Source organism: Aquarana catesbeiana, linkage group LG04 (genome assembly GCF_042186555.1).
Source record: "Aquarana catesbeiana isolate 2022-GZ linkage group LG04, ASM4218655v1, whole genome shotgun sequence".
NCBI lineage: Eukaryota > Metazoa > Chordata > Amphibia > Anura > Ranidae > Aquarana > Aquarana catesbeiana.
The window spans coordinates 106,672,296-106,698,954 of record NC_133327.1 but is presented as its reverse complement, the minus strand read 5'-3'; the positions used below and the strand labels follow the sequence as shown (position 1 = coordinate 106,698,954).

Sequence of the window (26,659 nt, the reverse complement as noted above, 5' to 3'; positions counted from 1 at the left end):
ACTGATGTCTTGAGGTCAAAATGCTGAAGTTCTCACTCGTCTTGAATCGCTATTATGTGACTGTTTCTGTTCTAGGAAATCTATAGATCAAGAGAAAGAGGAGGTGTAAATGAAAAGCTTACCGTTTGCATTATTTATTGCTATTATTAATGGGAATGCAATTAAAAAAAAAAAAAAAAAAAAAATCTGCATTGCATTGTAACCATTGAAATATTGAAAATAATTTCTTGTTCTAAGAGCTTGCAGTCTAAGGAGTGGGCAGAGCGCAGGGAATGTGTACGCAGATCGATGGGCTTGCATGATGCTCTGTAATCTCATGCACCAGTTCACTGCTGGTCCCCTCAGCCCTGAGAAGATTAGTGAGCCTCTTTGATCTCGTAACATTGGCAGATGCTTAGCTCTATGTAGGCTGCCAGCTACAGAACAATAAGGGGATGTAGTTGAGCTCAGCGCTTTCTCCTGGGCTTCACGCTGCCAAAAGCTGACAACTATATGGCTCAGACGCCCCCATCTCTGTCTGCATTGGCATTACAATCATTCACAAATACCACCAGCACATCCTGTTTTTCGCTCGTGCAATAATGATGAGCCTCTAATATCATCCGGTGCACACATCCTATGTGCATGCTAATGCTTTTATGACACTGAATTTTTGTCATTGTAATTAGCATGTCTGCTAGGAAACTGGAAAGGTTGCTGGCTTTTCTGCATGGCTGCATTATTTATGCAGACTTCTAATCCGTGAACTATGTGAGCTTGTCCCTAAGTGAACAAAAAAAAAATAGCTTTTTTTTTTTTTGTCTTGACTTGCAGCCTAGAGAGTATTAAAAATTCTAGCCTGAAACCCAGCAGTGTTAACAAGGGGGATCTTTTAAATCAGAATTCATAGGAGCAGTGATTGATGGCTAGAAAGAACCTCTAATTTATTTGTGCACATTCACGCGCTGATCTTATTTTGCAGCCTCTGTTCAGCTGTGGAGGTCACGTCTGGGCCGGGTGATGTACTCCATGGCAAACTGTCTGCTAATGATGAAGGTACGTGGGCGGCAGCAAACTGCAGAGCTACCGTATATACAGGAGAAGAATGCCGAGCCAGCTTCTAATGCCGTCTGGCAGCTTACGCCAGGAATACGCACAAAGGAAACTCTTTTAATTGGATTTTCTCCTTCTATTTGTATGATGCAGCTTGTAGGACAAAGATGAAATATCCTGTATTGTTTGTTGGTTATAGGAGCTACATGTTCATACCAGAAACTACTACCAGTTTCCTCCCCTAAACTATCAAGGAAAAGGGTAGACATGAGGTGGTAGTCAAAAGATCTGAGTGTCGCACATTGGAGCGTGGTTGAACACGAATGTTTGATGTGCTGAGCAGGCTCCCATGGTGTTGACCTTTTCTCAGATGGAGTTGCAATCAGTGGAGAAAATCTATTCTGTATGATCAGTTTAATCAGTTGACTAGAGAGTATCTGCAGATGTCACAAAATGCCCATATGATCATTCCGTGATGTAACGGTAATTGGCTAAGTTGGTGGAGATCATCTCATGTCTAATGTTATTTTCACACACCAAATTAGACTTACAGCTGAAATACAGGGTCTGGAGGATATTAGTTATGAGGAAAGGTTTCGAGCACTGAACTTATTCACAGAAGGGAGTTTAACAAGACACATGGCCACTCATTTAAATTAGAAGAGGTTTAACCTTAGACTGGGGGAATCTAGGATGGAAAAGGACCTGGGGGTCCTAGTAGATGATAGACTCAGCAATGGCATGCAATGCCAAGCTGCTGCTAATAAAGCACACAGAATATTGGCATGCATTAAAAGGGGGATCAACTCCAGAGATAAAACAATAATTCTCCCACTCTACAAAACTCTGGTCCGGCCGCACCTGGAGTATGCTGTCCAGTTCTGGGCACCAGTCCTCAGGAAGGAAGTACTGGAAATGGCGCAAGTACAAGGAAGGGCAACAAAGCTAATAAAGGGTCTGGAGAATATTAGTTATGAGGAAAGGTTGCGAGCACTGAACTTATTCTCTCTGGAGAAGAGATGCTTGAGAGGGGATATGATTTCAGTGTATAAATACTGTACTGATGACCCCACAATAGGGATAAAACTTTTTTGTGGGAGGGAGTTTAATAATCACATGGCCACTCATTAAAATTAGAAGAAAAGAGGTTTAACCTTAAACTACATAGAGGGTTCTTTACTGTAAGAGCGGCAAGGATGTGGAATTCCCTTCCACAGGCGGTGGTCTCAGCGGGGAGCATCGATAGTTTCAAGAAACTATTAGATAAGCACCTGAACGTCCACAAAATACAGGAATATACAATGTAATACTGACATATAATCACACATAGGTTGGACTTAATGGACTTGTGTATTTTTTCAACCTCACCTACTATGTAACAGGAAAGTATAAAAGACACAAATGAATGCAGCTTCATATTAATGCATCACCAGTAGTGCAAGTATCTAAATTTCACCTGGTATCAGCCACATGTAGTCCCTGTACAGTAAAGCCCAGACTGGAGAGGGTGAAGTAGCGCAAGTAGCCAATCAGTTGTGCTGTAGTGCTTATGTGCCAACAAGTGACAGAGAAATTGGCTACTGTTTCTCATTTCACTGGCCAGTCACAGGCTGGAGGAGGAACAAATCCTGCAAATGTTGTTTAAAGGGTATAGCATGTAACATGTTCAGCATGTGGCCCTTTGCTCCAGATTTACACCCCCCCCCCCCTTCCTTGTGACAGCAAGCTGGAGATCTTCTCACCGCACTCGCTGTCACAATGCAAAGAAAGCTGGCCAAGCGAGGCTCCACCCGCATGGCCGTGTCATTGATTCACAGATCACTGTGAATCAATGAACTACAAGTACCGACAGCCTTTGCAGCTGACGACTTGTAGTTCTCAATGAACTACCAGGGTGCTGATGAGCACTCTAGGTAGTTCATTGAGGTTCCTGTCGTTCAGTAACTGCCTGCTTGTATCAGAGGTACAGCCAAACAGCTTCACAGACAGTCTACAGGAGCTTGGCATTGCACCCACAGTCTGCGAATTGCAGGTACAATGTTTTACATGCTTCTAACAAAAAAAAAAGATAAATGCACATTTTTTTTACCTGCAAAAAAGTGCATTTATTTATTTATTTTGCTATGGTGAACTTATCCTTTAGCTGCAGCTAAGAAAAATTTAGATCTTGCCTGTCAGACGGGGCTGTGCTGTGTGATCAGGCTTAGTAATGTCAGACCTAAATGTATAAAAATGCTTATCTGTTGGTAAGTTAAAAAGCTCCAATTTATGTATTTCCTGTGTGGTTAGCAGTTTTCTTTCTGGAGTTGAGTCTTAAAGTGCTTGTAAAGCTCTGCATTTTACTGTTTTAAAATAACAAACATGTTGAGTGTGTGTAAAACCCCTTGCTGTCAGGTCCACTCAATGTACAGATCTGGCAGCAAAAGGGCTAAAAAGTCTTTCAAAGGTAAGTGCATTCAAAGGCTAGTTTAGCTACTTGTATATGCATGATAGAGGTAATTTCAAAGAACTGTTGGGGATGCTATCTCCACTCATTGTTTACTGTATTGCTTATTCAGTATTTGTTAATCGGTTGATTTTCTGATTTTGATCTGATCATGCGTTTGCATATGCAACTGTTCTCTGATACCTTGGGAGACCTTCAGGCTGTGGCGTAACTACAACCTTCGGGATCCCAGTGCAAGAAACCATGAAGGGCCCTTCCCTCCGAGCCTGGTTGGAAGTGCGACCTTTGTGACCCTGGTAGTTTTGTTACTGGTGTCAGTAGTTTTTTTTTTATTTTTGTTTTATTTTTTTATTACTTATTACTATTTTTTTATTTTATTACAATATTTTTTTTAATTTTTTTTTTTTTTTTTTTAGGAGCCCCATTGGGGTGCTTTGGTGAGATATCAGGGGTCTAAACAGACCTCTCATGTTTCACCTTTGAGACAAAGAAAGGAGATTAAGGATACAACCCTCGATCTCCTTCCCTGCAGCCTCAGCTGCACAGAATGAATGGATAGAAATCGCTCTGTACAGAGCTTCCCCTTCATTCACAAAGTGAAGCATAGTAAACAGAGTTAATGATCGTTATGAATCACTGACTATTCATTCAGACAAGGAAGGGGCTGGTAATGAGACATCTACTGGCCTCTTTCCCACTCTCCACCCTGACTCATCCCCTGCAGCAGCCGGCGGGAGAAGGGAAGGGGAAACCCGGCAGAGCTGCAGGGGACGAGGGGGAGCCAGGAGAGCACAGGGGGGCAGCAGAAAGAAGCTGCATAGGAGGAACAGTGGGGGAGGATGCATATAGAGAAACTGATCTCTCAAGTTTCCTCCTGCAGTGTCTGAATGCCCGCTTCTCCCACAGGCATTCAGCGGCTGCAGGAGGAAAATGGAGCCTGGGGCCGGGTCGCAATTGCGACCCCTGTAGGTACGTCCCTGCCTGCCGGTAACAGAAGTAACAAGAAGCAGAGTCAGATATCTGTCATCGTTTGATGTAGCTTTGGCACTGTATTTATTTTTGCCAGGGACTTGTATAGCACCGTCCAATTTATGTAGCGCTTTACATATATAGTATACATTCACATCAGTCCCTGACCTCATGGAGCTTACAAACTAAGAGCCTTAGACCCCTTTAACACATTGCTGTACGTTTTTTAGTACTCCGCTTGCTCAGCGGAGATCGCTCTGTTGATCCCCACTGAGCCAGCGGATGACAAGTCCGTCTCTTCACTCTGTGCAGGGACGGACCAGTCAGAGAGTCCGCTCTCGTCTATGGGGGGGATCGGACGATTACGGACCGCCTGTCAGTTTTCATCCGATCCACCAGACTGATGGAAAATAGTACATCCATCCATCTGGATTTTGCGGATCGGATGTCAGCGGACATGTCACCGCTGACATCCGACACTCCATAGAGATGTATGGAGCGACCGTTCAGATCCGCCTGTAAAAAACTGACAGATCTGAACAGTCCGCACATTAGCTAAGGGGCATACAATAACATTCACATACAGTATACACAAACTAGGGCCAGTTTAGACAGGAGCCAATTAAACTACTAGCATGTCTGTGGAGTGTGGGAGGAAATCGGAGTACCCAGAGGAAACCCACACAGACACGGGAAGAACATGCAAACTCCAGGCAGGTGGTACTGTGGTTGGAATTTGAATCGACAGATTGTATTGTGTCGTGTTGAGAAATTGTAAAAGGAAAGTTCAAGGCAGAGACTCCCACTCATCACTGAACCACCGCTTTTAGTTTAGTAGAAAATGTCCTTTAATATTTGTACATTTTAGAGAAAACAGATTTATACTTTTGTGCTGTGTGTTTTAATTAAAAAAAAAAAAATAAGAAAAAAGTATTAATTTGACTAATAATTTCTGACTGGTTAATAAATTGGCAGGCAACCTCCTTTGATTCGTTACCAAGATTGTCAACATATGCAGTCATCGTACAACATCTTGTTTTATCTCCATACACATGTGTATTTGGAGTTTGCACAGGGTGTTTTGAAAAATTCTGGATGGGAGTTGCTTTGATCATACACCAAAAATTCTTCATAGTCCTAACAGTTGTATCTAGAGATGAACGTATCAATTCTAGGTAATCCTGCTTTGTTGCAATCTCAGTAGTTCTCTATTTAGGTTACTTACCAATATTTGAACTGTCATATACTCTTTACTGTATCCCAGATCTACAAATCTTTTAAAACACTCCCTCAGTTCTTTCACGACCTTTTAGGCTCCATTAACACCTAGGCAATTTGAATAGTGGGCAGAATCGCAGCAATTCTGTCACCATGGCGGGACGCTTTTGCGATGCCTTTATCTCTCAATGACACCCCAAATTCAGAGTGATTTTGCCACAATTTGTCGTACAAACAAAATTGCGCAACGCATGTCACCCAAAATAACTTTTCTTTATCGTACATCACGGGACACAGAGCCACAGTAATTCCTGTATGGGTTATATGGCACCTTCAGGTGATGGACACTGGCACACCCTAGACAGGAATTTCAATTCCCCATATAACTCCTCCCCTTAAAAGGAGTACCTCAGTTTTTTCGCCAGTGTCTTAGGTGTTGGTCACGAGTAAAGATGTGCTAGGTTGAGCTCTGCTGGAAAAATCTTTGCTGGGGCAAGCCATGCAACCGGATCTATTCAAAGTGTCTTTTCAGGCCGAATTGAATGGTACCCGGGCCTCGTGGCGGAAGGAACGAGGTTTTGCCTGTAACGCTTCTCTTTTTAATGATCTGGACCCCGGGATCCAGTGCTTTGTTTTTTTTCAGCCATATTTCCTGGCGGGGTGCTTTACAGGTCCAGGGGTGTGGAACCCCCAATAAAAAGGGGCCCCGGTCCCTGAAGGTTTTTGAAATGGAGCCCACCGTGAGTGGTGAAGATTAGGTCTCCCTGGTTTTAACACAGTACCCTGAAGCTGGATAAGTTAAGGGAGATTCCTAAAGAATTTTTCTAATTCTTGTGGGTTTTCTCCTTTAAATAAATGTTGTCATGCCTAAAGTCACCACCGGGGGCTGTCAAGAGCACGTACCTGTTTGTATACTTGTTAGTCTCGCTCTGTGTCCATACAAGGTGCAAGCTTCCTCCAGCCCAAGCCCCAGGTAAGATGTGAGAAGGGGGGTTTTTTCTTACAAATGTCCCCCACCTGGACAGAGGTACATCTTCTCTCCAGGAAGCAGAAGGAGCATGGGCCAGTCGGTGGTATACCGCTGCCATTACAACGGTTCTCCGTCCATCAAGCTCTCCTCCCCTCTTCCACCCCAGCCCCCTCCAGATGCGATCTGGTCGTATCGGAGCCCGCTCGCACGGGAAAGCAATCTTTTTAAAAAAAAAAAAGGGGGGGGTGGGAAGTCTGAGAAAGGGGGCGAGGCTTAGCCCGGCGTTGATGTGCCTCAGACGTTCACAAAAGCAGGGCTGTGTCTGCTCTAAAGTGCACCTTTTCTCAGATGATTTGATGGAGGGACACAAAGCAGAAGGGGGCATGTGAGTGTTGGTGACACAGGCATTCCCAGGGCACATTTATTTAGCATCAGGCTGAGCATTAATAGCAGCAGCAGCAGTTGCTGGACTATTTGCTCAGCAGTGGGTGCATTTTTGGTAGCACCTCTGCATTTGTGCTTGACACTATAACCAGAGGGAGAGGTACAAATACCTCAAAAAACAAGGGCACAAAGGGGTCGCCCTCAGGCTTTAAAGACCCTCCCGCTGCAATACCATCCCCCCCGAAAGGCCTAGGTAGGCTAGTCAGAGTGAGCCATCGGGGTCATCAGGGGTTGCAATTGCTTCCGACAGTTCAGCCCCTGTCTATATTACTGAGGAGGTTTTTTCCTCAACCATGATTCGATTTGAGGAAAGAGTAACGGCTTTAATCGCATCTTCACAGAGTGGAAGAAAACTCATTAGGTCCCCTTCTACTACCCAGGATCCTCAAACAGAGGAACTATGGGAGAGGGAAAATGAATCCCCCTCAGGGGACCGTGAAGAGACTGATGACTCCCCTTCAGCTTCACAAGCTGAGAAATTGCTGGTGCATTCTCTTACTGAAATGGTCCGCTCCACATTTAAGCTACCCTTAACTGAGTCAGTGGAAAAGCCCACTTCTTTGGGTTCACTAAAACCTCCTCAGGCTTTGCGTGCCTTTCCTGTACATTCATTGCTGGAAAAGCTTATGTATTCTGAGTGAAATCACCCATATAAACATTTTTTACCCCCTAAAAAGTTTTCAACACTTTATCCTATGGAGGAAAAATTTACTAAGATGTGGAATATACCAGCAATTGACGCTGCTATATCCTCCGTGAATAAAAGTTTGACTTGTCCTGTTGACAATGCGCAAATGCTTAGGGAACCAACTGATAAAAATTTGGAATTCCTGTTAAAAAAACATTTTTTCCTTGGCAGGTTCAGTGGCTCAACCTGCAGTGGCGGCAAATGGGGTATGTCAGTCCTCAAGAGACCATTTGAAACAGGTGCTCAAAGTTTTCCCTGAACAGCAGGCCCAGGATATAGCTGAGCTGCCAGCAGCTTTTTGTTTTGCAATTGACGCAATCGGAGATTCTATTCTTCAAACCTCTCACCTTACGCATGGGTTGGTGCATATGCGTAGAATCTTATGGTTGTAAAGTTGGTCAGCCGAAGCGCCATGCAAAAAGCTCCTGGCTGGGGATGATTTGGACAAATTATATCCAAAAGATATCAAGTGGGAAAAGTACCCTTTTGGCAGTTAAGAAAAAGAGTAAACGTCCCTCATTTAAACAGGGTCTTTCTCCAGTGCCAGGGGCATCAGCCTCCAGCCAGTCGCGATGGCCTCCACCATCAGGTTCAAGAGGTAAACCTCAGGGTCAACCCCAGAGACAAAAGAAGTCCTGGAGGAGGAAACCTACAAGACAGAATGCTAAAGCCTCTTTATGAAGGGGTGCCCCGCTCATTCGAGTGGGGGGGAGACTTCTGCAGTTCTCAAGGGTCTGGCAGGAGGCATTTCGAGACAGATGGGTGGTCTTCACAATAGCTCTAGGTTACAAACTAAAGTTCCGAGAATTCTTGTCTCCTCGTTTCCTCAGTTCAAATGTCCCCAAAGATCCACAGAGAAAGAAGTCTCTGTTTCAAGCATTAGACCGACTTTTGTCGCAAAAAGTGATCATGGTGGTCCCCATGGAAGAGCACAGGTTTGGGGTTTTATTCAAACCTTTTCACAGTCCAAAACCAAATAGAGATGTCAGACCCATTCTAGATCTCAAAGATCTAAACCGGTTCCTAAAAATCTGCTCTTTTCGCATGGAATCAATCCGATCAGTAGTCTCCATCCTACAAGGAAGAGAACTTCTGGCATCAATCGACATCAAGGATGTGTACCAGCATGTATCTATTTTCGCTGCTGACCAGAAATATTTGCGTTTTGAAGTAAAAAAAAAAAAACTTCATTTTCAGTTTGTAGCCTTGCCTTTCGGTCTAGCCTACTGCACCTCGGGTGTTTACAAAGCTTCTGGCCCTTCCTCTGGCCAGATTAAGGACTCGAGGTATAACGATAATAGCATACCTAGATAGACCAGTCGGTAGCCCCACTTGGACCAAAGCATGGTCACCACAGTCAACTACCTGCGGTTTCCAAAGCGAACAAAGTCCTTTCTTGTATTAAGAGAGGTATGGACTCGAGAGAGAGAGATAATTTTGCCCCTGTTCAAATCATTAGTAAGACCTCATCTGGAATATGCAGTTCAGTTTTGGGCACCAGTTCTCAAAAAGTGCAGAGAAGGGCAACCAAACTGATAAGAGGCATGGAGGAGCTCAGCTATGAGGAAAGATTAGAGGAACTGAATTTATTCACTCTTGAGAAGAGCAGAATAAGGGGGGATATGATCAACATGTTCAAATATATAAGGGGTCCATATAGTGAACTTGGTGTTGAGTAATTCTCTTTACGGTTAACCCAGAGGACACGGGGGCACTCTTTACGTCTAGAGGAAAAGAGATTTCATCTCCAAATACGCAAAGGTTTCTTCACAGTAAGAGCTGTGAAAATGTGGAATAGACTCCCGCCAGAGGTGGTTCTGGCCAGCTCAGTAGATTGCTTTAAGAAAGGCCTGGATACTTTCCTAAATGTACATAATATAACTGGGTACTAACATTTATAGGTAAAGTTGATCCATGGAAAATCCGATTGCCTCTTGGGGGATCAGGAAGGAATTTTTTCCCCTGCGGTAGCAAATTGGAGCATGCTCTGTTGGGGTTTTTTGCCTTCCTCTGGATCAACTGGGGGTATAAAATTGGATATATTGGATTGTACAATATTTTTTATTTTATTTATTGTTTTTAAGGTTGAACTGGATGGACTTGTGTCTTTTTTCAACCTGACTATATACTTGGAATACCTAGGTTGGCTCCTCAACCTAGAGAAATCTTCTTTAAAGCCAGTAAGAAGATTAGAGTACTTGGGTTTGGTTATAGATACAGCCCAGAAGAAGGTGTTTTTACCCCAGGCAAAGATCAGCGCCATAAAGGAGCTGGTTCAGGTGTTCAGGGCAAAGAAGGGTCCTTCTATTCGCCTTTGTATGAGGTTGTTGGGGAAGATGGTGGTTTAATACGAAGCAGTTCCCTATGCTCAGTTTCATTCAAGACTGCTGCAAAACAATATCCTGTCTGCCTGGAACAAGAAGGTCCAAGCTCTAGATTTTCCAATGCATTTGTCGCCAAAAGTGCGCCAGAGCCTCAGTTGGTGGCGGATATCCGAGAATCTGCAGAAGGGGAAATCCTTCTTACCAGTTACCTGGAAGGTGGTAACAACAGATGCCAGCCTTTTGGGTTGGGGAGCAATCCTGGAAGAGGCGTCTGTCCAAGGAAAATGGTCGAGAACCAAAAGGACCTTGCCCATCAACATTCTAGAGATTCGGGCAGCGCACCTAGCCCTAGAGGCCTGGACATTCAGGTTGCGTAATTCTCCTGTCAGGATTCAATCCAACAATGCCACAGCAGTGGCTTATATCAATCACCAAAGGGGCACCAGAAGTCAGGCAGCCCAGGGAGAGGTAAACCATAGCCTAACCTGGGCAGAAAAGCATGTGCCGTGCATATCGCAATCTTCATTCCAGGAGTAGAGAACTGGCAGGCGGACTACTTAAGTCGCCAGCAGTTTTTCCTGGGGGAATGATCCCTTCACCCCGACATCTTCCTGGTTATATGCCAAAGATCGGGGATCCCGGAGGTAGATCCATTTGCGTCCAGGTTCAACAACAAAGTCAACAACTTTGTGTCAAGAACAAGGGATCCACTCGCATGTGGAACAGATGCGTTGGTGACCCCGTGGGATCAGTTCTCACTGATTTATGCATTCCCTCCTATTCTGCTGCTACCTCAAATTCTTTGCAGGATCAAACTGGAAAGGAAGTTGATAGTTCTTGTTGCCCCAGCGTGGCCCAGAAGATCTTGGTATGCAGAAATAGTAAAGATGGTGGTGGGGGCCCCTTGGACCCTACCACCACGTCCAGACCTGCTATCGCAGGGACCAGTGTTCCATCCTACTTTACAAATGCTAAAATGAATGGTTTGGCTATTGAAACCCACATTCTGAAGAATCGTGAGCTTTCAGGCTTAGTGATATCTACCTTGATTAATGCAAGGAAGCCAGCCTCCAGAGTAATTTTATTATAGAGTCTGGAAGGCATATGTTTCCTGGTGTGAATTCAGGGGTTGGCATCCCAGAAAGTATATCATGGGTAGAATTTTTGCCTTTCTGCAAATGGGGTTAGAGATGAAGATGACCCTGAGTACTATCAAGGGCCAGGTCTCGGCCTCATTGGTATTGTTTCAACGTCCGCTTGCTTCATATTCTTTGGTCCAAAGCTTTATACAGGGGGTAACGCGGCACTCGGGCTTTCACACTGGGTTTGCAGCTAAGGCTTTTTTCAGGCTCTATGCATGCGTTATTTTTAGCACTGTAGCGCCTGAAAAACGCCTCCAGTGTGAAAGGGTTCTTAGTGTATTGCAATCTGCTAATGCATTTCACTCTCCCCTTTGCGCCCCCAGACTGACCATGCTACTGTGCCTCCTGTTCTCTATTGTGCCCTCTTTAACAAAAGACCATTCATTGGTCAGGAAGTCCCCTTACTTATAGTCACCATCTTAGTGTATTGCTAACTTCAGGGTTAATCCATATGACTGCTATGTACAAGCTTGTAAACAGTACAGTGTGAAATGTCCATAACCATGCTGATGCTTAATGTTCTTCCTACAAAGGAGGGCCACTTGGAGTGAGTGAATGAGGAGTGCCATTTCAACATAAACCAATAAAAACAATTTAGTACTGTCTGTGATACTTTTTTTTTTTATTGCACTAACATTCGGGGGCCCATTCACACCAATTTCGGTGTGGGAAATGCGTGTTTCCCGCACTGCATGGAAATGTGCTTGCCCTTGTTGGACACATGTGGGTGCCATTAATTGTTGATGACACCCCAAACGCATCTGACAAACATGTTAGTTGCAGCCACCAAATCAGATGGTACCACAGTACCATGCGGTTTGGTGTGCCGCATTTTTAAAAGTTGCGCCTGCTGTACTTTTTAGGCATTTAACAGCCTATTGACATTAATTGGTTTCAAAAAGTGGCTGCGCAGGAAAGTATGTGTGCATGTTCCAGTGTGAACTGCCCCTCAGTTTTTTCTGAACAAGCTTTTGAGGTGTACGCCCTTCATCTAAGGTCCAAGAATTACCTTGAATGAAGGGGGTACAATTTTGAGTGTTAGTGCAAATAAAAAAAAGTATCCTGGACATTACTCAATTTTTTGTTATATAGTGCTCTAATACGGCTACAATCACTTCAAGCAACATAAGTCAATTATAGTTTGTCAAGCTTCTCAACTACAGAGCCATATTGGTCACTAAGACTCTTCTGTGCACGTGTGGATGATTCTTGTAAAAAAGAGAATGTTTAAATTCATACATCTTTTATGTGTCGGAGCAGTCTAAACTGACCACTGTGCAGCTTCTTTCCTACAGTGGGATGTTTACGCTTACCCACCTCCCATAGCCTTTAGAAGGGGTCTTCCTCTCTGTTAGTTCCTTTTTTTTTTTTCCTCCCCTTTGTTCACGTTGTAGAGAATGCAGTAGGATGAGCGACTCTTTTCCTGCTGCAGTAGTAGCAGAGTCCGCTACCTGGTGTAGATGCGGCAATCTTGCCACTCACTATAAACTGAAAAATGTTTGGGTTATTTGACCTTCTTCTATAGTGGACCTAGTATCCCAAAACCAAGATAATAGGTGCCGCCCAAGGCTCCCTCAGGTCCTCTTGAATATCAGACCGCTTGGCATGCAGGCAAGGACAGGAGTTCATCCGTGCTCCAAATGTCAAATGGGAAATAAAGCAATAGTCCTATGGGCCGCACATCTCTGAATAGCCCTGATAGACCCAATACGCACTATTAGATTTTCTGCAGGTTTTTATCTTCAGATTTACCAAAACCATATAATATCAGGTCAAACCTTAAGAGATTCAATTTGTTTGCAATCGGGCAGGCCCTTACACTACATGGTTTTGGTAAATCTGAAGACAAAAATCTGCAGAAAGTCAGATAGTGTGTATGGGGCTTAAGTGGATGTGTGACAGCCTCAGCTTGGACTCCAACCAGGCCACACACCCAGGGCCGGTGCTACCACTAGGCAGCCGCCTAGGGTGCCCTGCTGCCTGGGGCGCCCGGTCACTGGTGTTCCTACTCTCTTCTCTCTGCAGCAAGCAACTAAGTCTCAGCATCAGCAGGCAGCTGCCGCTCTGTTCGCACATAGTGTCAGAGGCGCAGTGGCAGCGGAGAACTGTGTCTGTGTCCCGACTCCCAAATGAATGGAAGCAAGCAAACATTCATTGATGGGCGCTGGTGAGGCTGCATTTGATGGGCACTGGTGAGGCTGCATTGATGGGCGCTGGTGAGGCTGCATTGATGGGCGCTGGTGAGGCTGCATTGATGGGCGCTGGTGAGGCTGCATTGATGGGCGCTGGTGAGGCTGCATTTGATGGGCGCTGGTGAGGCTGCATTTGATGGGCGCTGGTGAGGCTGCATTTGATGGGCGCTGGCGAGGCTGCATTTGATGGGCGCTGGCGAGGCTGCATTTGATGGGCGCTGGCGAGGCTGCATTTGATGGGCGCTGGCGAGGCTGCATTTGATGGGCGCTGGCGAGGCTGCATTTGATGGGCGCTGGCGAGGCTGCATTTGATGGGCGCTTCATTAAAAAGGTGGGGTTTACATGGGCAGGGAGAAGGGGGTGGAGTCAGGAGTGGATCCAAGGGGGGGCCGCAAAATTAGGTTTTGCCTAGAGTGTCAAAAATTCTTGCATCAGCCCTGCACAAACCCCAGGTTGGAGCCCAGGCTGGGGCTGTCACACATCCATTTACAGGGCTATGCAGAGATGTGCAGCTCATAGTACTTTTGCTTTTCTTCCTATGGGACCTAGTATTAGATTCATTTTTCAAACTGCATGCCAAGTATTGTGTAAGTGTAACACTTAGTGGTGGTATTTATCTCTCATATACAGTGGGGAAGGAAAGTATTCAGACCCCCTTAAATTTTTCACTCTTTGTTATATTGCAGCCATTTGCTAAAATCATTTAAGTTCATTTTTTTTCCTCATTAATGTACACACAGCACCCCATATTGACAGAAAAACACAGAATTGTTGACATTTTTGCAGATTTATTAAAAAAGAAAAACTGAAATATCACATGGTCCTAAGTATTCAGACCCTCTGCTCAGTATTTAGTAGAAGCACCCTTTTGATCTAATACAGCCATGCATCTTTCCCAAAAAGACTCAAGTTTTTCACACCTGGATTTGGGGATCATTGTCATTCCTCCTTGTAGATTTTCTCCAGTTCTGTCAGGTTGGATGGTAAACGTTGGTGGACAGCCATTTTTAGGTCTCTTCAGGGATGCTCAGTTGGATCTAAGTCAGGGCTCTGGCTGGGCCATTCAAGAACAGTCACGGAGTTGTTGTGAAGCCACACCTTCGTTATTTTAGCTGTGTGCTTAGGGTCATTGCTTTGAAAGGTAAACCTTCGGCCCAGTCTGAGGTCCTGAGCACTCTGGAGAAGGTTTTTGTCCAGCATATCCCTGTACTTGGCCGCATTCATCTTTCCCTCGATTGCAACCAGTCGTCCTGTCCCTGCAGCTGAATGCTGCCACCACCATGCTTCACTGTTGGGACTGTATTGGACAGGTGATAAGCAGTGCCTGGTTTTCTCCACACGTACCGCTTAGAATTAAGGCCAAAATTTCTATCTTGGTCTCATCAGACCAGAGAATCTTATTTCTCACCATCTTGGAGTCCTTCAGGTGTTTTTTTTAGAAAACTCCATGCGGGCTTTCATGTGTCTTGCACTGAGGAGAGGCTTCCGTCAGGCCACTCTGCCATAAAGTCCCGACTGGTGGAGGGCTGCAGTGATGGTTGACTTTCTACAACTTTCTCCCATCTCCTGACTGCATCTCTGGAGCTCAGCCACAGTGATCTTTGGGTTCTTCATTACCTCTTTCACCAAGGCTCTTCTCCCCCGATTGCTCAGTTTGGCCAGACGGCCAGCTCTAGGAAGGGGTCTGGTCGTCCCAAACGTCTTCCATTTAAGGATTATGGAGGCCACTGTGCTCTTAGGAGCCTTAAATGCAGCAGGAATTTTTTTTTTTACCTTGGCCAGATCTGTGCCTTGCCACAATTCTGTCTCTGAGCTCTTCAGGCAGTTCCTTTTGACCTCATGATTCTCATTTGCTCTGACATGCACTGTGAGCTGTAAGGTCTTATATAGACAGGTGTGTGGCTTTCCTCATCAAGTCCATTCAGTATAATAAAACACAGCTGGACTCAAATGAAGGTGTAGAACCATCTCAAGGATGATCAGAAGAAATGGACAGCACCTGAGTTAAATATATGAGTGTCACAGCAAAGGGTCTGAATACATTAGGGCCATGTGATATTTCAGTTTTTCTTTTTTAATAAATCTGCAAAAATGTCAACAATTCTGTGTTTTTCTGTCAATATGGGGTGCTGTGTGTACATTAGGAAAAAAATGAACTTAAATGATTTTAGCAAATGGCTGCAATATAACAGAGTGAAAAATTTAAGGGGGTCTGAATACTTTCCGTCCCCACTGTAGATCCCTGAAAATTTCTCCATTTCAGAAGGATGGAGCCATGTTGGTTCAGGCATCATTCAGGATCAGCATGTGCATCTAGGCTGAGATGCAGGCTCAGATGCAAATCCTAGGTCCTGTGTGTTTTTGGCTGTATTCGGACTTGTTGGGACCTACCGTATTTACTAAAGAAATTGAGAAACTTCACAGAATGTAGGTGTTTCTGTAAGGAACTTACAACATATTCCTGGTATGTATGTGGCCTACATACACATATTCATGAAAACCCTGCTGTATTTTCATTGTCAGTACCAACACATGCAAAAAACTCACGTAGTTGTTTATGACACCGTCTGGTGCTATTGTTGCGATCAAATTCATAAAAAAATACTGTAATATTGGTGATAAGGAAATTAGAGGTAAATAAGACTCCTTCCATGTAGGAATAGATCGTTGCTTGTGTAGAACATGTAATTATTGTTATCATGACGCTTCTTTGAGACAATGCAGCTACAATTTCTTTCTCTTCAGGGTCGGTTCACACTAGGACGACTTGTCAGGCGACCTAGCCGCCTGACAAGTAGCGTCCCGTTCTGTATGATGTAACCGTTCTAATCGGAGCGACGCAAGTCGCTTCGACTTAGAAAAAGGTTCCTGTACTACTTTGGGGGCGACTTGAGGCGACTTGCATAGACTTCTATATAGAAGTCGTTTTGCAAGTCGCCGCCCCTGTCGTGTCCAGGTCGCCTGAGGCAGTCGTGCTGCAAGTCGCGCTGCCTCAGTGTGAACCGGGGCTTAATATAAGAATTCAAGGCATGGTATATTTTTACATAGTTGCATTGGTCCACCTTGAACCAATGTAACTATGTATATACTATATCTGGCTGATCACCCTGGAAGCTGGAAATCACTGACCTAGACACCGCTTCTCCAGTGATCTCCACTTGCTTCTGGGTCCCATGCGAAATGGCCGGCCTGCTGTATTGTAAACACAAGAGGTCGGTTGATAAGTACGAGCATTCACAGAATGCTTTGCATTTTCTGCATAAAAGCAAACCATTCTGTGATTGGATGAGGTATAGATTGGTCAGTAAAAAGATACCATGCCTGAGGTTTTTCTTTAAGTTCCTCTGCTATTTGATACATTTCCTTCACTCTCCCCACCTCTCCATATATCTTCTCTGCCTATAAAACTCTTTACAGGAGAGATGCGCAACAGTTATGACAAATTTATATCCACTTTACTGGCGTGTACATGAATCTGCCGCAAGTTCAGTCATTTGTCGCACTACCGATTTCTAATGAGTATCTAGGACACTGTATTAATTGCAGGGAGTAAGTTGTGTTAAAATTTACTTCAGTTATCCAATCTAGTGAAAAACGCATTTCTGTTTACTTATTTCAGCTGCAAAGGATTTGGGTATTCACAGCGAACAACAATTTTATTTTCACATGAATGAATATTCAAACAATTTATTGTCTTAAGATTCCCAGCTACTTTACTAAATCAGCCTTGTCGCACACAAATCAGACTTTGCTGCATCCTCTGCAGCTTTTCTTTTATTTACATAAAAACCTTTATCCCAAAAGGAAAAACTGTTGCTATAACTGTTTATAAAGTTTCAGTTGGAGTTTGGCTTCAATTTGTTTAGTGTATTTAAATCTACTAGTCCATCTAACACTACCCACTTCCAGACCAGGTCTTTTCTGGCACTTTTTGTTTACATGAAACAATCAGTCTTTTTTTTTTTTTTTTTTTGCTAGAAAATTACTTAGAACCCCCAAACATTATATATTTTTTTAAAGCAGAGGCCCTAGAGAATAAATTGGGGTTTGCAGTGATACCTTACATGTGTGGGACGGTCACTGCGTGCATGCAAAACCAACACATGCATGCACCTTTGAGTTTGAGGGCATAGGGGCACTTTAATTATATATATATATATATATATATATATATATAATCTCTTATTAATTAATATATATAATTTTTTTTTTTTACATTGTACCTTTAAAAAAAAATGTTGATCACTTTTATTGTTTTTGAACATTCTTGTGACAGCAATAGGCATGTGACAGGTACTCTTTATGGGGAGGCTTGGGGTCTCATCAAATCCTTCATCTGCCCTTAAAAGCATTCAAAACACCAAGATCAGTGTTTCTGAATGCTTCCACTTTTTTAAAAATGGCACTGTTGACATCCGGGTAAACTGGAAGTGATGTCAGGTCATCACTTTGAGGTTACCATAGGGGAGCGCCGATCCCAGCTTAGTTCGGCTATCCGACCAGACGGTGGCTGCGCCGGCTGGTTTCTCAGGTCTCCCTGTGGAACGGAAGAGGCCAAGCAAGCCTCAGAAGGCGGGAGAAGGGGGGTAGGGTTGGGGTTTGTGACGTGCCACTGCGTTTAACTGACAATTGCACGGTCATGCAAAGCTGAACCTAAATAAAATTAATATCCCTTTTTTTTCCCACAAATAGAGCTTTCTTTTTGTAGTATTTGATCACCTCCGATATTTATTTATTTTTTTTTTTCTGCTATAAAACCCATCCATTAAAAAGATCAAATTTCTTCATACATTTTGGCCAGTATGTACAGTATCTCACAAAAGTGAGTACACCCCTCACATTATTGTAAATATTTTCTTATATCTTTTAATGTGACAACACTGAAGAAATTACACTTTGCTACAATGTAAAGTAGTGGGCGTACAGCTTGTATAACAGTGTGAATTTGCGGTCCCCTCAAAATAACTCAACACACAGCCATTAATGTCTAAACCACTGGCAACAAACGTGAGTACACCCCTAAGTGAAAATGTCCGAATTGGGCTCAATTAGCCATTTTCCCTCCCCAGTGTCATGTGACTCGTTAGTGTTACAAGGTCTCGGGTGTGAATGGGTAGCAGGTGTGTTAAATTTGGTGTCATCTTTCTCAATCTCTCATACTGGTCACTGGAAGTTCAACATAGCACCTCATGGCAAAGAACTCGCTGAGGATCTGAAAAAAGAATTGTTGCTCTACGGAAAGATTGGCTAGGCTATAAGAATATTGCGATACAAAAAAAGTCGCCACTTGCTCCCATCTATAGCTGGCTATCAGTAAGAAGCATTGGAGGGCTAACAACAGGTATAAACAAGGCCAAGGATAAATCCAAGGAAAAAACCAAGCTTAACTTACCGACCAGCCCACAGACAACCAAATAACCTGTCTAACAGTATGCGTTAAAAGCAGGGGTTTAGTCTGCACACATTTGCAAAAGCATGAGTAAGCCACAGAGCCTCGTCAAGGCACCCTGGTATCTGAGAATATTGCCAAAACGCTGGAAATTAACTGCAGGACGGTGCCAAAGACCATACAGCAGGTTTAACAGGACGGGTTCTACTCAGAACAGGCCTCGCCATGGTCGACCAAAGTAGTTGAGTGCACGTGCTCAACATCATATCCAGAGGTTGTCTTTGGGAAAGAGACGTATGAGTGCTGCCAGCATTGCTGAAGAGATTGAAGGGGTGGGGGGGGTCAGCCGGTCAGTGCTCCGACCATACGCCGCACACTGCATCAAATTGGTCTTCATGGCTGTTGTCCCAGAAGGAAGCCTCTTCTAAAGATGATGCACAAAAAAGCCCGCAAACAGTTTGCTGAAGACAAGCAGACTAAGGACATGGATTACCGGAACCATGTCCTGTGGTCTGATGAGACCAAGATAAAATTATTTGGTTCAGATGGTGTCAAGCGTGTGCGGCGGCAACCAGGTGAGGAGTACAAAGACAAGCGTGTCTTGTCTACAGTCAAGCATGGTGGTGGGAGTGTCATGGTCTGGGGCTGCATGAATGCTGCTGGCACTGGGGAGCTACAGTTCATTGAGGGAACCATGAATGCCAACATGTACTGTGACATACTGAAGCAGAGCATGATACCCTAACTTCAGAGACTGGGCCGCAGGGCAGTATTCCAACATAACGTCCCCAAACACACTCCAAGATGACCACTGCCTTGCTAAAGAAACTGAGGGTAAAGGTGGTGGACTGGCCAAGCATGTCTCCAGACCTAAACCCTATTGAGCATCTGTGGGGCATCCTCACCTGAAGGTGGAGAAGTGCAAGAGCTCTAACATCCACCCACTCTGTGATGTCATCATGGAGGAGTGGAAGAGGACTCCAGTGGCAACCTGTGAAGCTCTGGTGAACTCCATACCCAAGAGGGTTAAAGCAGTGCTGGAAAATAATGGTGGCCACATAAAATATTGACACTTTGGCCCAATTTGGAAATTTTCACCTAGGGGTGTACTCACTTTTGTTGCCAGCGGTTTAGACATTAATGGCTGTGTGTTGAGTTATTTTGAAGGGACAGTAAATTTACACTGTTATACAAGCTGTACACTCACTACTTTACATTGTAGCAAAGTGTAATTTCTTTAGTGTTGTCACATGAAAAGATATAATAAAATATTTACAAAAATGTGAGGGATGTACTGACTTTTGTGAGATACTGTATACTGCTACACGTTTTTGGTAAAAACAAATCCCAATAAGAGTATATAGATTGGTCTACACAAACTTTATAGTGTCTACAAACTATAGGATATATACTGGAATAGTAATATCAGCGACTCATAGCGGGACTGCGATATTGCGGTGCGCATTCAGCCAATAACTGACACCTTTGACACTTTTTGGGAACTAGTGACACTAATACAGCAATTGGTGCTAAAAATATGCACTCTCACTGTACTAATGACACTGGCTGGAAAAGGGTTAAACATCTAGGGCGATCAAAAGCTTAACAGTGTGTCAAGCCAGTGTTTTGATGTACACTGTGTGATGTTTTTACTAGGGGAAGAAATAGATTCTAGTCTCTGCAGAGATACAGACTACACCCCCCCCCCCCCGTCAGAACGGCAATCTGCATTGTTTACATAGGCAGATCGTGGTTCTGTGTTCTTTACCAACAGTCGGCGGGTGCCGGAGGACATTGAGAACCCAGGCACCTGCAGATCGGCTTCTGCTGTGAATATTCACAGCAGAAGCGATACACGTGCATAGGCCCCCTGCAGGCAGAAATGCCAAATTGCGTATATATACGTGATCTGACGCACAGCTGCCACCCTGTAGCAGTAAAACTGCTATAGGGTCGTCGGCGACCCTGCTACCAAAAAAAAAACACACAAAAAAAATAGTATCCTGCATTTAAAGATCATTAATACTGAGCTCTCTGGTGGCTGCCAAGCCCTGCTTTTTTGTTCTGTTGAAAAATCTTCTGCATATAACACAGTTATTTATAGGTCAGATGCCTGGTGCTGGCTGAGCGCTGTGGTTCTATCCACCGGACCCTATGTTGTCAGATGCCTGTTGCCCTGCGGAGCTCTGTGGTTCCATCCACCAACCCTTAGGTTACGGTGTTCTATAGAAAATGTGGGGTCCAGGGGATGGAACCACAGACAGACAACCAGGCATCCAATCCGTAAGTGTGTCGGAAGCAGAAATTCTTCTGTGGCTATAGCTCTTCACCAGAACATAGGACTCACCAGCCACCGCAGGGCTCAGTATTAATGATCCTATATAATAGTCGGCTTTATTTTATTTATTTATTTTTTTTTTGCATTGAGTTGCTTTAGATCAAAGCAAACCATGATCATATCTCTGTAATACATTTTCCTGCACTATATTCTGAGCACCAGTGTAATAAACTGCATGTAGACAGCATGGTGCCTGCCATCAACGCCCATTGAACAGAAAACCAAAAACACACCGATTAACAGGCTCATTATATGATACACTTCCTATAGCTGAAATTATTGTTGTTCCACTTAATTTTTTGTTTGTCATCTAACATAGCAGAGGAAGAACCTGCTATAGTGAGATAGTCAAGGTATGTTTGTTTAAAAATGTTTATTCGCAAGTTTTTAGGGCTGTGATGATTTTTTTTTTTTTTTTTGTCTTGCTAGGCAAATATAGGATTGAAGTAAGATTGCTCATATCTTAAGCTGTACCATGTATTGCCATCTAGAGGTCACTTGTAGTATTCCATGCTGGCGGTGTAGTTATTTCACAATGTTATAAATTATCACCGAACAGAAAGGTGCTCATTAATTGCATCAGTGTAAGAAGTGCTTGACTGCACCACAAAAGCTGATTGAATACATGCAGGTAATCTATAATGATTTCTTTGTAGACTGAACAGACCTCTAGCATGGTGTATTGTTTGAATTTCCACTAAAATAATACCTATACCTCGACCACAGTGATAGGAAGGTCCTTGTGTGACATCCCACCGTATACACAGACAAGCAATCACTAGCCAACCTGCACCTAGTAATAGTTCATATATTGTTGGGTAGATGAGTAGGAAATACAGATAGTGCTCATGCTCCTTTTATGCATCTTTTGCTCCCTTTTTGAAGCATAATGTTCTGCTAGGATAGCCAGTAGACTCGATATCGGTTTGCTGCAGCAGATCATGCAGAAATTACAATTGGATGCCAGAGGTTACAACCTATCATTAACACTCACTGACTGGTTGCTAGAGGTTACAACTCATAATTGCTGATTGGTTGCTAGAGGTTACAACTCATAATTGCTGATTGGTTGCTAGAGGTTACTGCACATTATTACTGTTTACTGATTGGTTGCTATAGTTTACAGCACATCATTACCGCTCACTGATTGCTAGGGGTTACTGCACATCATTTCAGTGGAGCAATCCCAAATATTTGAGCAAGTAAGCACATTAATACACCTACTACAGGGGAGGGGAGAGACTGCAGACACACACCTACAGGAGGCAGTCAGACAGGAGATGGTCAGAGACTGCGCACATACTACAGGAGATGGTCAGAGACTGCGCACATACTACAGGAGATGGTCAGAAACTGCGCACATACTACAGGAGATGGTCAGAGACTGCGCACGTACTACAGGAGATGGTCAGAGACTGCGCACGTACTACAGGAGATGGTCAGAGACTGCGCACGTACTACAGGAGATGGTCAGAGACTGCGCACGTACTACAGGGGATGGTCAGAGACTGCGCACGTACTACAGGGGATGGTCAGAGACTGCACACGTACTACAGGGGATGGTCATAGACTGTGCATGTACTACAGGGGATGGTCAGAGACTGCGCGCGTACTACAGGGGATGGTCAGGGACTGCGCGCGTACTACAGGGGATGGTCAGAGACTGCGCGCGTACTACAGGGGATGGTCAGAGACTGCGCGCGTACTACAGGGGATGGTCAGAGACTGCGCGCGTACTACAGGGGATGGTCAGAGACTGCGCGCGTACTACAGGGGATGGTCAGAGACTGCGCGCGTACTACAGGGGATGGTCAGAGACTGCGCGCGTACTACAGGGGATGGTCAGAGACTGCGCACGTACTACAGGGGATGGTCAGAGACTGCGCACGTACTACAGGGGATGGTCAGAGACTGCGCACGTACTACAGGAGATGGTCAGAGACTGCACACGTACTACAGGGGATGGTCAGAGACTGCAGACATAATACAGGAGACGGTCAGAGACTGTGTACGTACTACAGGAGACAGTCGGAGATTGCAGACACACACTACAGGAAATGGTCAGAGACCTTTCAGCAATGCACAGCTTTACAGCTGAACAACAGCTCAGGATTTAGGATAGCAGTCAGGCAATCTATAGGGGGAAGGACATACCTGGCCAGCTGGGCCTACCATGCACTTTCAGAAGTTCAGGGGGGTGGGCTCCCTGTTCCTACTACTTTCCCTCCCGAGCATACAGGCTGCATGGGGCGGGGTCAGAGCGTCAGTGGAGCTCCCGGCCCCACCCCTTCTCTGTTGGCTTGGGAATACAGCGCTGCCTCCCTCCTGACTGAGCATACAGACTGCATGGTGTGGGGTCAGAGTGTCAGTGGAGCTCCCGGCCCTGCCCCTTTTCTGCTGGCTCAGGAATACAGCGCTGCTTCCCGTGTCCCCGGAGCACTCTGCAGTGCCATTATTGCAGGTAGCGCGGGCTCATGGGGCAACTACTTTGGGCCCCACAATAAAGACAGGGCCACTGCCCTGGCTAGGAGCCTGTGTGAAATGGTTCTCCGGCCAAATGTCTTTATTTTGTGTGAGTGGGAATACTTGAAACCTCAATCTTCTTTTTTTTTTTTTTTTTTCCCCTCATATCTATCCCCACTGTTACCAAATAGGATACAAATAGCGGTAGAAAGTCATTCTGACCATTCTTCACTGTACTGAAGTGTTTTATTGCCATCTATTTCCATTGGGAAAATTAGCCTTACTAACTGTCCTAGTGATATAATTAGAAGCCATAAGAGACATTGACAAGAAAAAGTTCACTCTTCATTGACTAAAAAACAAATGGCTTGAGTTCCGCCATCTAAGCTCTTCTCCATCCAGGTTACATGTTAGGTTAGGTTCAGGTAAGTTTAACTGATGTACCAGTTATGGTAGAACGTAAGATAAAGTATTTGGAGAATGTGAAGTCTTTGTTTTCACTGGCCTCTCCTGTTCCATGTTCCTATTTCTTTCCTCTTTTACTGTACCCCATTGTGCTGTAGGTGTGGGATAGCCATGAAGAACTCCATTGCTTCCTGTTCATTCATATCAATGAGTCTAGCTCAAACCTCACCATCCCCATTCTTGCCAAGGTTTTCTCTTCTGCAGTTAGCGATATGTATTACATTTTGCAGTACTTATGGGCAATGTTGAAAAAAAAAGTGCTCAAAAGGGTGCATTTATTGTTTAAGAGTAAAGGAATGGGTCTTTAACATTATCTTTTTAAATACCCTAAAACGTTATAAATGTGGGAAAAGGGCCTATACTTGACGCAAAGCCAAGGAGTAGGCAGAAGTGATGCCTGCCTGCTTTGGGCACTTCACCAGGAGAAGTGTGCAAAAAAAGGCATGGCTTGAAGCTTACACTGCTGAGGTAGTTTTGGGTACTTTTCTACCCTGCTTATTTGCAGCGCCCTTTTACTGTTTGTCTTGTTCTTTTCCTGTAGCTACTCCCAGCCACCAATAGAGGGAGCTAAAGGCTGGAGAACAGCTTTGTATTATAAATGAGCAGTTCATCCTTTGTCTTTTCTAACCCTAACTTTACCCTTCCTTGTTTGTTGGCAAATCCAGAAGCCCTTGCAACTGACTTTTATGTGGACTGCAAGGGCAAGTATAAATAAAGCATAAGTATTACAAGTACACTTATCCTTAAAGACACAACTTAGCTATGCTGCCCCTCACCCCCAAAAAATATACAAAATAATCACCTGAACTAGCCTTTATCAATAAAGCAACAGTGAACCACTTTCCCCAAAAGTCTATGCTGCTACTGCCAAGTTATCTTTTTGCCCACTGACCATTAAGCCAGGTGTTAGTTAGTGGCACGATTCAAGGCCAGGCACCTTTCTGCCTCTAATGCTCTCCAAGCATGCACCTTCTGGCTGAACAGTAGATAATCCTTACATGATGTTGTGATCGCATTGTTATCTTGTTGAGATACAGTGTCTTTAAATTGCTTGTCGTCTTTCTCAAGTGTGTGTGTTTATATGCATGCGGAAAGTATTCACGGTGCTTCACTTTTTCCACATATTGCTAAGTTATAGCCTTGATCCAAAATTGATTACATTCATAATTTTCCTCAAAAGACTACAAACCATACCCCATAATAACAACATAAAAGAAGTTTGTTTGAAATCTTTGCAAATTTATTAAAAATAAAAAGCAAAAAAATCACATGTACATAAGTATCCACAGCCTTTACTCAATAGTTTGTTGAAGCCCCTTTGGCACCAATTACAGCCTCTAATCTTACAAGCGTGGCACACCTATTTTTGGGCAGTTTCACCTATTCTTCTTTGCAGAAGAACCTCTCAAGCTTCCATCAGGTTGGATGGGGAGCGTACGTGCACAGACATTTTCAGATCTCTCCAGAGAGGTTCAATTGGGTTCAAATCTGGGCTCTGGCTGGGCCACTCAAGGAAATTCACAGAGTTGTCCCATAGCCACCCCTTTGTTTTTTTGGCTGTGTACTATTGGAAGATGAATCTTCACACCAGTCTGAGGTCCAGAGCGTTCTGTGGCAGGTTTTTATCAAGGATGTCTCTGCACATTGCTGCATTCATCTTTCCCTCGATCCTGACTAGTCTCCCTGTTCCTGCCGCTGAAAAACATCCCCACAGCATGATGCTGCCACCACCATGCTTCAGTGTAGGGATGGTATTGGCTAGGTAATGTGTGGTGCCTGGTTTCCTCCAGACATGAGGCTTGCCATTCAGGCCAAAGAGTTCAGACTTTCTTTAATCAGACCAGAGATTTTTGTTTCTCGTGGTCAGAGTCCTTCAGGTGCCTTCTGGTAAACTCCATGCTGGCTGTCACGTACCTTTTACTGAGGAGTGGCTTCTGTCTGGCCACTCTACCATACAAGCCTGATGATTGGTGGAGTGCTGCAGAGATGGTTGTTCATCTGGAAAATTCTCCTCTCTCTACAGAGAAAGGCTAGAGCTCTGTCAGAGTGACCATTGGGTTCTTGGTCACCTCCCTTACTAAGGCCCTTCTCCCTCAATCGCTCAGTTTGGCTGGGCGGCCTGCTCTAAGAGGAGTCCTGGTGGTTCCAAACCTTTACGGATGATGGTCACTGTGTTCATTGGGACCTTCAATGATGCAGAAAATTTTCTGTACCCTTCCCCAGATCTATGCTTCAATACAATCCTGTCTCGGAGGCCTACAGACAATTCCTTGGACTTCATGGTTCGGTTTATGCTCTGACATGCACTGGTAACTGTGGGACCTTATATAGACAGATGTGTGCCTTTCCAAATCATGTCCAATCAACTGAATTTACCACAGGTGGACTCCAATCAAGTTGTAGAAACATCCTAAGGGTCCTTTCACATGGGGCGGATCAGTGGTGATCCGCCCCGTGAACATCCGCTTGCTCAGCGGGGATCGCTCCGCCGATCCCCGCTGAGCAGGAAAATGACAGGTCCGTCGCTGCACCTGTGCAGCGACGGACCTGTCAGAGCGCCGCTCTCCCCTATGGGGGAT

At 44.4% G+C, this 26,659-nt stretch overlaps 1 protein-coding gene across 1 annotated transcript in view; it reads left to right on the top strand.

Annotated features, from left to right (window-relative positions):
- The window catches only part of TRAPPC12 (trafficking protein particle complex subunit 12), a 184,641-nt gene that overhangs the window by 118,117 nt on the left and 39,865 nt on the right, over positions 1–26,659 (top strand). The window contains exon 8 of the mRNA XM_073625427.1: positions 962–1,035. Within this exon, the coding sequence (XP_073481528.1) occupies positions 962–1,035 (74 nt within the window). The remainder of the gene's footprint in view (positions 1–961; positions 1,036–26,659) is intronic.